Source organism: Cephus cinctus, unplaced genomic scaffold (genome assembly GCF_000341935.2).
Source record: "Cephus cinctus unplaced genomic scaffold, Ccin1 Ccin1_scaffold0536, whole genome shotgun sequence".
NCBI classification, from domain to species: Eukaryota; Metazoa; Arthropoda; class Insecta; order Hymenoptera; family Cephidae; genus Cephus; species Cephus cinctus.
The window spans coordinates 845-14,753 of NW_014333195.1; the positions used below are offsets into that span (position 1 = coordinate 845).

Below are 13,909 nucleotides of genomic sequence, written 5' to 3' on the forward strand. Positions count from 1 at the left end.
GAGCAATCCATTCATTTTCGCTGACTGCAATATCGGCTGGATCGATGATCATAATCCGCGCGGCTACGCGAAATCTGTAACATCGACAGAGGCGATGATCACGAAATCCTACTCCCGGACTCGCCGCTACGATTTAGCGCCATGCTTTTGGTATCGCCTAAAACCGGAACGTTGTGCATCTCCCCACTCATCTCTAACCAAAAACAGGCTCATTGGCAATCTCCCTACTCATCTCTGCTATCAAACACTATCGAACGACTATCAAACGATTGGAAGTAGAAAAAGTTTGCAATATAATCTAATTCAACGAACACACCGTTTGAGGAATCAATTGTATCGCATCGATTGGGATCCTTGATTCGTATATAGTTTTTCTCATTTTTCTTGCAAACGATGGACTATCAAACGTTCTTATTAATTTATTCGCAACTATCAAACGATTTTGCATCGATTGAGTTCCAGAAAAACAAAATCCGGTTAGAAACAAAAAAGTGCCGGCCAACTTCACACCAGATTTTGATTTTGATTTTCTGAAAAGACTAATGACTATCAAACGTTTTTACAAGATTATTAAACACTCAAACGACTATCAAACGATTGGAATAAAAAAAGTTTAAAAAATAAAAGTTGGCCGGCCAACTTCACACCAGATTTTGATTTTGATTTTCTGAAAAGACTAATGACTATCAAACGTTTTTACAAGATTATTAAACACTCAAACGACTATCAAACGATTGGAATAAAAAAAGTTTAAAAAATAAAAGTTGGCCGGCCAACTTCACGCAGGTACATAAGTGGGGTGCTCCGACCCATGTAAAAACACAACGAACAGACCTCTTTTACACGCTCTCGCGGGTTTAACTTTCATTTTTATTAGTATACCCGTTATTTCTACATGTAGCATAACTACAACATAAATAAAATGTGAGTCGATCTTGAATTAAACATTTGGATTCAGTAAATATCTATCAGAAAGAATCGATTTAAAAAAACGATTAACTAATACTCAAAAAAATTGATTCTTCGATTAATCGAACTTGAAACGGTAACGCTAGTCGTGTCAACATGCCGGGACATGCAAACCAGAAATTGTTTTACAATACCGTACTTTGCCAAACTTTTTCACCAAATGGCAGCCACTTACTTGCTGGAAATATTTATGGCGATGTATCTGTATTCGAGTAAGTACAACGCCCAACACTAAGTTACAAGATATTACATTGTTATTAATGTAGTTAAGGTTATGGTTCTCTTGAAGGAATTTTATTTTTATTTCTATAAATTATTTGTGCTTCATTATTCAATTGTACTTTATTTTATAAATATAGTTTATCCAAAGTATTGGGACCTTATCAAGGTGAAGAAAATAATTTGCGAGGACCAAATTATCATTTCACTGCTTACCCCGACCAACATGTTGAGAGTATAATTGCAACTGACAACTTTCTTGTTACGGGAACGTCTGGAGAAATTTCTGGATGGGATTGGAAGATTGTAACATCAAATAAAGCTCCAAAAATGAAAGCTTCTTGGACTGTGCAAATTCCCAGCAATAAGTATGATACCATTATATATAAAATAATTGATTATACGTTGCTAGATAAAAACATTTAATGTCTTTCTATTATGGTTATCACGTTACAGAGATAGTTATGAAAAGCCAGATGTGAACTACATGGTGTATTCTAAAGAAAATCATATGCTGTATGCTGGATGTGGTGACAACAATATTTATGTTATTAATTTGGACAATGGAAAGATATTGCAGACATTAGATGGTCACAAGGATTACATACACTGTCTTGCTCTAATGTAAGCATAACAGAATACAGAGACATAAATCAATTAATTCAACTCAAATGATTCCTATTTTTAGGGGCAATCAATTGGCATCTGGTGCAGAAGATGGTACTGTCAGATTATGGGATTTACGAAAAAAAGAAAATACAAATGTACTACAGCCTCATGCTATAGAAAAGATAGCACGACCAAGGCTAGGCAAATGGATTGGTGCTTTGGATTTCACTGAAGATTGGCTAGTATGCACGATTATTAATGCAATGGAAAAATTTTTCCCAAAATCATATCAGTGTACAAATATTATATGTTGTTTTCAGCTTTGTGGTGGTGGTCCAAAACTGTCTTTGTGGCACATGCGCACTATGGAAGCAGCTACTGTATTTGATTTACCAGATCAAGGAATTCACGTTGCAGATATTTACGAAGAACGCATAATAACAGGTGGTAGCATGTCCCATGTACATCACCTTACATATCAGGGAGACACATTAGCAGAAGTACCAACATCTAGTAATACAATTTATAATATCATTTACCAAGAAAAGCCCCAAAAGATATTGAGCATAGCAGGTACAAGTAACAAAATTGATATATGTACTAATTTCAATTATCGAGAGATGACATTGAAGTTTGCATAATCATTATAACTTGATCATTGTTCGATTAATATCTTGTATGTACCTGTTCCATGTAATATGGATTAATTTAAGCGGACTAATAAGATGAAAGGCATATTGTTTTCATAATATTTAATAAATATATTAATACATAGTGCATTTTATGTAAACAATGTAAAAATTTTATACAAATGTACAACAATGTAGTATTCTTGGTTATACCATTCAGTGTTACAAAATAAAATTTCTACAATACGTCTTTAACACTCAATCCTGACAGGAAATACACTCATGAGATTCATCTGAAAATCATGGGTGCTTTCCAATTGAAATATCACTAGACAAATGTGCACAATTGTCTACGCACTGTTGTTTCAATTACGACACGAGTCGACAAACGCGTACACTGATATAGTGTTTATCCCTGGATTTTAATTGCGTTACGTTCACGGTGTAAAGTAACCGAATGAACTAAACCAAGAGTAGGAAATTCAAATCTTGTGTCGAATTTGTCGAAATGCAATAAGCAAATATCTTTAATAATGGTTGAAGAGGTGAATAATTATTTTATGCAAGTTGTTGTAAAAAAGTATTTTCTGTATTTTGTTAGGTACTAAAGTCCCTAGGTCTTTAACCATTTTACTACACGCGCTGTTCCAATTGACCTGAAACATTGTGTGTAGACGTTTATCGACATATGTCGATACAAGTCGTGTAATTGGAAAGCACCCCATGTGAAGTTACAAGAAACCATGACCAGCAATAACAGCAGGAATAAAACCCTCTCTACCGTCTCTAGAACGCACCCAAAACCATTCGTTAGCATGATCACTTAGTAACGCAACAACGTCACCTTTGGAGACACTTATAGCATTTCCACCACGGCCCCCGTCATAATCGCTTCTAATTACAAGAAGAGTATATCGTGATCCTTTCGTCTTGGCATTAGCAGCTGCTCTCAAATAAAGTCGGTCCACACTGCGTTCGCCACATGCAGAAACCGCGTCTCTAGGACCGCGACGTACCCTTGTATTTCTTCCACGTGCTCCGCACTCCGACCTTGTATCTCTAAGCTTCTCGGTATCCGTCATATTACCTTTAATAAAACGAAATATATAACATACCTATTCAAATATAGCTTATTTGTTTTTCATAATAATCACAGAATAAACTTTCTGATTAACTTAAAAACTAACCAAGTGGTCTTGGAAATACGTCAGTCGAATTCTCCCAGCAAGGACCGCGTGTAGGCTGTGGTAAAATGCCTAAGGGTAGACAAGCTGCGTAACTGACGTAACCTTCTTGACCATGAGGAGTTTGTACATAGAGCCAAGCTTGGTTTTTAAAGACTGCGTTTACCACAGTTCCCAGAGGAAGAGCAACTTCGTCCTGAATTCCTCCTTGAGTTTGATACAGCACAGATGGGAAGGATAATACAACCGGTATATTAGCTGGTCTCTCTATTGAAGCCTGTAAATAAGGTGAAGTCTTATTTCATGTATTTCCACTTGAAATGTGAAATAAAAAAATCACCAATCACTACCTTAGTTAAAAATGCATCCAGATCAGCAATCTCGTATCCAAATCTACTAGGTGGTCTAGATTTATGAGGTCGTTTGGGACGCCTGTGTCTATGTTTTTCTCTCCCATTTGGTGTCGAAGTGGAATCACGAGAAACAAGAGTCGGTTCTGAAATAGCTCTCTTCACTTTCTCTTTGTCCTTATTGACGTCCTTTGGGAATTCTTTATCCGAAGTCTTTTCGACAAGACAGTTCGACTTCTCGGTTAACCTTTCTTTGTCAATGGGCTGAAAATATACATGAGTCACGGGTTGCATTCAAATATGAGAGAAAAAGAAAAAGTCTTTATCGAATTATATGGTATTAATATATATTCATTCATTACACGAAGTTTACCTTCTCAATTCGGTCGATCTTTTCAACCTTCTGAAGCTGCCTGTCCTGTTTGACGAATCTGTCAATGTTTTCCTTTCCTTTTTCCTTTTCTTTAACGTTTTTCACACTCTTCACACTTCTCTTCGATGACCTATCCTTACCCTCTCTGGACAACACTTCCCTATCTGTGTTAACGTTTGAACTCGTGCTTGAGCTAACATTGGTACCAGAATGCTGTTGACCTCTCAGGACCCAGGTCAAAGAGATCTTGGGACGCAGAAGGGTACTGGGCCGTTGACCCATGCTCTTCGCAGGGCCGAGAGATGTCAAGAACGTCGTGGGCGTCGGCGTCCTTCTTATGGATGAGGTAGGCGAGGAAGGTGGTGTCAGCATAAGCAGCGGACAATCCGCCACCAGGTCCACCGCCTGCACCGCACTGCCATTCTCCTAAAGACATAAATGTAAGACATATATTACAAACTATCATTAGAAAATTACATTAATCAAAAGGACGTCTATATGGTAATTACGTTAACCATAATTTATCTGAATACAAAAATTCTTAGATTATTTGTAAAATGATACCTGTATTATTTTAACTAATTCAATATGTCGTATCAAGTATACCGTTATTAACAAAATATAAAATTAATTAAATACTCTTGAAGATACAAAAGGACTCTTTGTTAGGATACAGAGCAGGAAGTCTCCGCTATAAATTAACCGGTTTTCTTCCTGGATAGTAATCGATAATCAGTGCAAATTCATAGCGGTATAAATTCCCGTCGCGTGATGTATCTACAAGTTAAACGAGAATTAATCCATTCCTCGAGTTCAATTAAGTAAGCGACACTCACCTATTGATCTATGTTGCATGAGTAACACAGAGCAACACAGCAACTAACACAGAGCAAGAGATATCGAATATTTATCGCTGTCACGTCATATAAATACGTTCTAACCATGATTTAATTTACGCAAGGTCACCGTTCTTTATAAACTTTACACTTTAACCCCAAAGCATATATTCGCCGCAATATTTTACATGTCATTCTCAAACTTTTTCTCAAAAACAAATATATCTTTTACCGCATATCATTCATAGTGTAATATTTGTAGCCACTTCCATCGATCCATCACCAAACAAAGAACGACACACGACCCTCATCGTTTGATCGGTTCCTCAAGATCAAGTTAATTATACAAAAGTTCAGTGCGCCCAATCAAACATTGACGGATAACTGTATATAATTTAACCAGGCGGCATGATTACTTCCAGTAATGGCGTAATCATTCACGGAGTGACGTCGACGACCAGGATATCGCTTACATGTTTTCAAACGCTCCTCATCGTGGACCAGGTCAAACAACCTGGACTTCAGGCTCATTAGATGCTATCGCGTTCTCAATAGGTACTACAAAAAAAATGTCCTAAGATAATAAGCGCCACTCCTGATACTACGTAATCGATAAGCCATCCACCGTAAGTAAACCGATCATCAGGCGCTTCTTTCATTGTGCTAAATAAGAAACGTGTTCCACCAGGTCGAGTGCGAGAGGCACGCCATGTAGCCCCGGGTGACAAGTTAAGAAGAAAGGGGTGCGAGAAACCAAGAGCAAGCTCAGGATCATGCTAATGAAATTCTCAAGATATGTATCTGGTTTGCCACTGTGCACGAGGCATTAGTTTACTTCCTTGCTCACGGCGCGATCCTATCTACTGGGGTTACCGCGTATCAATTTCCATGAAACCACTGAAAAACGAAGCTAGCGTATCCCTATTGATTGTTTTTTTAATCTGTCATGAAGAACGGCATTAATGTTGTGTTGGAGGTATTTAAACAAAATATGGGATATTCGAAACACCCAGTATATGTATATGTATATGTATATGTATATGTCTCTTACGATTTATAAAGAAATACCGATCTATACCTATAAAGACGTTACGAGCAACTTAGATACTGGGTTGTTATATGTATATGAAGGAATGAACGTAGCCAGCAAATCGCCGTCCAGGAGTCAGGGATTCATTACCTGTTTTTTTTAATTACCAACGTCCAACTTATAAAAAGGGTCTTTCGAAAAAACATGTACGGGTACCATACCTGGACTATACTGGCTTGATGTTACGAGAGTCTCGTGAGTCTCGATTAATTTATTCTTCACGCCTATCTAAAATCATTTTCTATTATACAGCATGGAAAAACCCTTAGGTGCCTATTGGATAGGATACTGCGACGATTTTCTAAGGTATCGCTGATAATGTTTCAGGATTCTTATAAATAATAGACATTGGCTGTAACCATTTCGCCTGCATAGGACTATTGCTAACCTTACTGTACATATGTATATAGTACCCAAGACTCGTGGAAGCAAACAGGCTGATTTACAGCTCGGAACTGTTATTTACTCTTACAAGATGTCGATCTATTTGTTGCCGATACTGCTTGCATGGGGGTGCAAGTCGCGCATGACTGGATCTTGTACTTACGTAGGTACCTGTAGTATAAAGGTCATGGATTTTATCGGCGATACTACACCGCGTGAGAATAAAATAGCCGAGGGACTACGTGATTGATTTAAAGGTTACACGCGTTATAGGCTTTCGTCTTTTTATACCTGCGTCGTAATACTTTGTGAACTACGTGTATTCAATGTCTTTTCCAGAAATATTTCACCTGAACGACTCATCAATAATGATAAAACTTCAATAGGATACATTCATATTTCTAATATTTATAACAAAATCAGCTTCTAGATATAAGGTATAAAATATATTATAATATAATCATCCGCATGTCAATACTTAACACCTTTTTAACCTGTAAGTAGACCGCGGAAGATCTTTTACATCCAAACGTCGCTTTAAATTGCTATATTTTGTAAAAAAAATTAAACGCGAGACCTCGTAACTCAATGCATGAAGCATACGATTTACGACGTCCTAATCATTTTTTGTTTGTTTGAGTTTCTGTCATAAAAATCAAAATAAACAAATATTTAGTGAAAAAAAATGGTAAAGTTCACTAATTCAGGAATCAGGACAATTATCTTTTAGATTAGTGCAATTTTTAATGTTTTTTTGTTTAATTAAAGCAATTAATATTTTTCGATTAGCGATCCCGCGTGACTAGTTTTCACCGGTTCACACGATTACTTAAAAATACGTGCGTTCTGTCAGTGCCACCCATTTAACGGACGACATTTTCTGCTGGACTTTTCGTTTCCATGATACTTAAATGCATGATTTCATATAGAATTTGCGTGCCTACGCACGTAACGAATACCTAGCAAAGAACTTTACTTTCGTAAGGTAATCCTAGGAAGGTTTACTAATTACAGGAGTTCATTGGGAATTGTGGAATTTACTCACAAGTTACGAGCTGATTTGCGAGCGAGAGTTGAAAACAGCAATAGAGCTTTGATGTTCGCACGAGAGAATTGCAAGTCGTTTATTTATTTATGCCCTTTCGAATAATACCAGGAACACGTGCTATGGGTTACACTGTTACATAACTAATAATATGAAGAAGTTCGATTTCGTCACATAAATTATCCAACGCACGACCATATCGCGTACAGCCAGTAATTAACGTTCATAACCTAACTCCGCATTGATAATTTAACGCGCGAGTCCGAAGCATAATAATTCCAAACCAATGAACTGAATACATTTTTACTTTTATCTTTTTTTTTTTATTTTGATCTGTCTATTCAGCGCGTTGGTTAGTGGTTCGAGTGTATACTCGTATACCGTATCCCTTCTCTTATTTCATTTACAACGTACATATTACCTCAAACAAAAAGTGCAGGCGATAGCGTGGGGGAGAGAAAAATAGAAAGACATTACGGTATGCAGTAATAGGAAAACAAAGTAGCAAAAGGACGCTTTTACACTTAGACTCGAGAAGTATTCCTTCTCTTGTTGGCCCTTTGTCTCTTGTTTTATTTCCTTTCGTGATTACCTTTATTCGTTCTAACGTTCAAAAACGGTCGGAGCCATAATATGTGAAGCGAAGCCACATTCCGTCCGCAATGCATTGCAGCTTGCTGCAATCCACTGGCGGCACACAAACTGTGCAAAGTCGTAAAATTCTACCAAGGACATGCATAAAGCCATCTACGAGGCGTTCTACTTTTCTACGCTGCGATTTCCAGCTGCAGTTTTAAAGGGTCGTATACGATTCTCATTTTACAAAGAAATTTGTTTTCCTATTTTCAAGGATACATTTTTTTCAGAATATTTTGGATAGACTAAAATTCGAAATTCGAATTATTTCCGAAATTACAGCCGTTTGAATAAAATAACTAAGGTACCTGCTGTGCAGTAGCTGCTTTAACGCGATCAGGTCGGCATAATTAAACTCTTAACGCGTTTATCTGAAAACAACATTTTCTGAAATCTAGAGTATCCAAACTTCTTAATATTTTATCCGATCGACTTCAAATTAGACATCAACATTCACAATAACAATCCGCCTCGGATCATAAGAATTTTTGTTGTTGTTAAGATTAACCATTAACTAAAAATCGCACTTGTTATCCGAGTATTATTACTATGAAGAATAAAAATTCATAAATTTTTATTTTGAACAAACTAGACGAGCCGAATCATGCCCATAGTTCTCATTCCGCGAAAAAGGCCCTAAAGAGCATATGATATGCTTCAGGAAATAAATAATAATTTTATTTAAAACAAACTTTTTGTATGAAGCCGAATCAGGTACCTTTGATTGAAATAAAATGTATCCTTCTCGAGTAAGTAATACTTTCCTTTCAAGGAATTCCTGAAATTGCTCATTTTATGGGATGAGAAATTTATATGATCACTTAACTTCTTTGTTCCTGGGCAGATCCGAGCAACACAAGGGAAAAGCGAATATCACGACATACAAAGTATGCAGAACCTCCGGCACATCTCTAGGAAATTCACCTCCGGGAAACGTCTAAGGAGAAGTATCTTACTGCTCGGAGTTAAAATATTCCTCCTCGTGATTGCTGTGCCATTATTATTAAAATAAGCCACTTAAACGGCAAGCACTGACTACATTCTGCTATTTTGTATACAGCGCTACCGAAGAGTCTCTCGTTCCTTTCTGCAGTTTTATAGCAACCGGGTTCAATATTGCGCCAGGCCTTGAAGTTGTGGCTGTTACCTTACGGAATTACATTCCGATATTAAGGAAAGAATATTTCTGGAGAAACTTAAAACCTTTTTAAGATATACAAACTATCTTTACATCTGTGTCTCTAGGATTCGCTATTATGAAATACAATTTCGATTGAGAGCACGCAAACAAGTGGTACTTGAGTCTACAGGTGCATTCGCATTGACCAATAGGTTCTCAGGTGGAGAGACTTGCGCGTTCAGATTCTCGTGCAATGCTTAGGAGGAACCAGTTTTTGTAGGATTCCTTCTCGCTTTCAGTTTGGTTCTCCTCCGCAGAGAGCAGAGCGAGTGAGAGAATCAGGAATGGAAGAAAGGATAAAAAGCAATCGTGCCTTTCCGCTTGTTGGCTGGATAACACCGCAAACGCCTGCATAAAGCTGCAAACTCGTAAACAGGTGTTTCGTCAAGATAAAATATTGTACTTGTATAATAGTACAGTCTCTCACAACACAGACAGAGTCCTTATTGGTTAGAACTTAGTTGTTTAAGGGAATAATGTTATATCTTTAAATATCTACATAATTAAAGAATAATTTTAGTAACCTTGTAGGAAATACGATCCTCTTCTTGGGTTGGAAATGGAGGAGAATTCGGTGCTGACGTACTTTCAGCTTCCGTTTCCGCTGGCTGAAAGTCGACCTCGCTGCTCCACGAATGCCGCCTCTTCAGGTCCCCTGCAAATGAAAAGATAAGAAGGTATTTACTGCAATGATTGTATCTTTTTTATACATATCCGATGCTTGCTACTAATTGTAAATAATTATTGTCGTACCGTACAGAAAGGATTTACTGAGTGCTCTACTGCCAGGTAATTCTTGTTCTGATACAAGAGGCGGTTGCCTTTCACCGTCGATACAAGAAGCACGAAAAAGCCACGAACATATGTCTCTATAATCGTGATTTTATTGGCGGCGATTAAGAGCCATCGGATTTAATTGGGTCGGGTTAATTAAGTTTGTCGCTATCATTCATCTCTGCGAGCGCGGCTTAATGCGCCTTCCCAACTCGAGCGTGTCTGACAAAACTGGCTGTTACTACTTTTTGCATCGCTTACTCTAGTCTGCTATCGATAGTTGTCTACGGGACTTTTCCTGTTGCCAGTAATACACAACAGCGACAATTTTGAAAATTTTATCTTACGAAATATCTTGGATAATTTTCCAAAATATTGAATTCAGAGAAACTATAGAATCTATACGAAGCGTATTAACTTCTCCGATCTTATTAAAGCTCGCTTAATACTAATCACGTTTTCTCCAGTATGACAGATTGGTTCAGTACTATGAGTTATTGACAGCAATTAAAAAAATTTTGGAATCAAGGGTAACAATAAAAAATTTATCTTCAGTCGATTATACATATACATATAATTGAATAAGAATATTTACATGAACTTGTAATGTACTTCCGTCTAAAGCACGAGCAGGGTATTAAGTTAGCATTGTACTCCAATACAGTTGGAAGGACAACAGCAATATATTTGCTATAATAATATTGTGAATACCTTGCAAGAAAGAAACTTGAAGAAAAGAGACAAGAGAGAATTTGAGTGTTTCGTTCATACAGTGGTCCAGCAGCTATAAAACGTAATGAATGCCAATTTGACACGCGTTCTGCAAGAGTTACGACCTTCTGTTATAGGAAGATTCAAATGGTGATATAAATGCCAAAGTCTAGATCGAAAGGATGGATCGAAAGAACGAGATACGATGCCTGGTGAATTTAATCCAAATTGGATTTACCTGAATCAAAGTATCGTTGATTGGTGCCAATGACACGGAGATTCGAGATCGGAAAGTCCCGTTAGTTATCACTTTGTGCGAATCGATGGATCATCCTGATGTTACGTGGAGAAGACTCCACGACTTCGACGTGCCGATCATCCGATCGATTCGATCGTGTTCGATGACCGCTACTCCTGTCATTTTCAATCATCGACTGGATCCTCATAGCGTCATCGAGGTGTTAAGACCTTAGCTGCCCTCTCGAGATCCTCGCCTTTTTACAGTACGCCGATCACATAGAGTCACGTGTCGACACGTGACAAGCTCAGTGACAACTTCGCCGAGACACGCGACAGAATGTCCACGCTGGACACGTGCACGTACTCCAGGAACCACTCTCTATGTCACACACAAGACAATTCCTCGAGAAGCTTCTTCGTTTTGATAAAGTTTTATTGAGTCTCTTGTAAATTTTGTAACATCAATTACACCTCGTTTTACTTTCATTTTCAAATTTCTTATTTCAACTGTGTTTCCTGTTGGTGATTCTCATTTGAATATTTAAGTTATCACGTTTCCTTCAAAAAATTCCAAAAAATTTTATGTTACAACTTTATTTAGAAATTTTTGTCATAAGTGAAAAATGGAGCTTTAAAAACTGAAAAATCTTGTTAACGATATCCTCTTGACTATGTAGTCATGATTCGCGCACAAGGATTCTTTGAAAGATGATGCTGATCTATCAAGATGCAGGGATGCTTTGTTGTTTTCAATCGAGGACCAGGTTTCGATGAGGAATACAGGTTCACTCACAGGTGCAGCTGTGACTAGACTAAAGGATGAAGTGGAGTTGTTGGATGCAAGACTCTAGGCGAAGAGAGAGGCACAAGGTGCCTTCATTGGCCCCACGTTCCCGCGCAAACACCGTGGCCAATCACAATTGGCGAAGAAGGTAATTGTTAGGTACCAAGAGGTACCAAAATGGAGGGGAGCCGCTGCTTATTTTAAACACGGTTCTCTTCGAATAATTGGCATCTACCATCCTCTGGGGTATTGTACCTTACTCAGTGAATCGAGTGGATAAGTGTCTATCGCCTAGTACCCTTCCAAATACCAGTACCGTGCAATAATCATCTATCCAATCGATTATCAGTACGCCAAAAAATTGTTAGCATCAATATATGTACAGTTCTTTATCACTTTTGAAACTTTTTCAATCTTCTTGAATCTTTACCAATTTTAATAGCTTTGATTTGCGGGTAAATGAGGAATAATCTAACATTCTTTCACGTTTTCTTCATCCACATTGGGTAGTTCAAGGTTAATAGACACCTTGGCTCGTGGATCCGATACGGTTCTGCATGTCCAATACATTTCCTAGAGTCCAAACTGCTTACTTGAAGTAAGTATTCGCGCGTACCGCATGTTCGAGCCTCGTGGCTCGTACCATATGTGTGATGGTAGGGAATGCAATGCCTTAGTAGAAACTGAATGAAGAGCCTGGAATGCGAAGAGGTGGATGATGAATATTCAGGAATTTGTAACGAACCTTCCCACCTAACCACAAGTACGAGGTATCCGATTGATAGTAAGTACATCCGATCTTCAGCCTTGTGCAAGTCGATAAAGTCTTCTCTTTTTGGAAGACGTTTAAATCGGATCACCTCAAAGTTCCTTGAAGAATGCACTCTTGCTAAATACCACGTCGGAATTATGAGTTTCTCACAAGTCTTGAATAATTCCAAGAGTTCCTTGCAGAGGATTGTTAATCTACAGCTGGTGCGTGCAAAAAGCTCCTCCACTGGAGGATTACACAACGTTCCTTGAATTTCCATAGCTAGTGGATAGACCTCGAGGGCATTCTGCTCGGTCGGGCGTACTAAAGAAATTGGAAGCGAATATGTGGAGGTGGATCTAAAGGCAGTGAAGGTTCAAGGGCTGGAAGGGAGCCAAAGAAATAAGGTAGGAGGAGGGCCCTACGACCTCTGACCCTCTTGGGAACCTTGTAAGGCCCTCAGGCTTAAGCACGGCAATCTGTCGGTCTACCCGCCCCAAAATACTTATGGCCCATGAGATCCGTGTAATGAAGCGAACTGGCCCACGAACTTTGGACCCCTACGTAACCATAGAGACCTTATAATTAATTCAGGATCAACGTGTCCAATTCCAGTTATATTCTCTTAGTGAGCCAATCATTTAATTTCTTCGTTATTCCTGTATCAAATTATCAATTACTTATTTCGAAAATAACACTCGTATGCGAGTCAGATTACTTATATTGCAATTTGAACCGTGATATTGTAATACCGTAAAATTCGACACCTCGAGATAAATCATTACTTAAGACCCTCCTGTGTGAATCATACTGCTCTTCCGCGTCATAATTCTGTACGATGGTCCGCCATTCACAATGCCTGAAAATTCTTCGCGCTTGAGTTAGGTACGGCGAATCGGACGGGGGCCTCGTGGGCCATATTTTCGCCAGGACGCGCGGATTTAAGACTCAAAGAAGCGCATAGAGTACACAAGCGTGTAATGGTGATTGAATGCGGCTAATGGTCGTCCCATACGCGACTCGTGCCCCTTTGAAATATACGTTATGCATCAACGCATAGCACGTAGTGAACGCATTACCACGTAGTGAAAAATAAAGTATAAGGTTTCCCCGTGACAGTGGAGGGTTATATGTATAGTAAAATA

General features: G+C 38.3%; 2 protein-coding genes across 4 annotated transcripts in view; one reads left to right on the forward strand and one right to left on the reverse strand.

The window, feature by feature from the left end:
* The first annotated feature begins 670 nt into the window (after positions 1 to 670).
* LOC107268373 (THO complex subunit 6 homolog) lies at positions 671 to 2,672 on the forward strand. Its single transcript, XM_015741089.2, has 5 exons — positions 671 to 1,181; positions 1,329 to 1,556; positions 1,645 to 1,812; positions 1,877 to 2,039; positions 2,118 to 2,672. The coding sequence occupies exons 1-5, from the start codon at positions 1,066 to 1,068 to the stop codon at positions 2,436 to 2,438; spliced, it is 996 nt and encodes a 331-aa protein (XP_015596575.1). The 5' UTR covers positions 671 to 1,065; the 3' UTR covers positions 2,439 to 2,672.
* Positions 2,673 to 2,809: 137 nt separating this feature from the next.
* Positions 2,810 to 13,909, reverse strand: part of LOC107268372 — a 33,869-nt gene continuing 22,769 nt past the window's right edge. For 2 of the 3 annotated variants that reach the window (XM_015741088.2, XM_015741087.2), the window contains 5 exons: positions 10,029 to 10,159; positions 4,334 to 4,759; positions 3,961 to 4,224; positions 3,614 to 3,887; positions 2,810 to 3,513 (listed from right to left, as the gene is read on the reverse strand). In XM_015741088.2, coding sequence (XP_015596574.1) covers positions 3,158 to 3,513; positions 3,614 to 3,887; positions 3,961 to 4,224; positions 4,334 to 4,759; positions 10,029 to 10,159 — 1,451 coding nt within the window. In that variant the 3' untranslated portion in view covers positions 2,810 to 3,157. Of the gene's footprint in view, positions 3,514 to 3,613; positions 3,888 to 3,960; positions 4,225 to 4,333; positions 4,760 to 10,028; positions 10,160 to 11,227; positions 12,048 to 13,909 lie in introns of those variants that run through there. The other variant, XM_025085694.1, reaches the window with a different exon arrangement.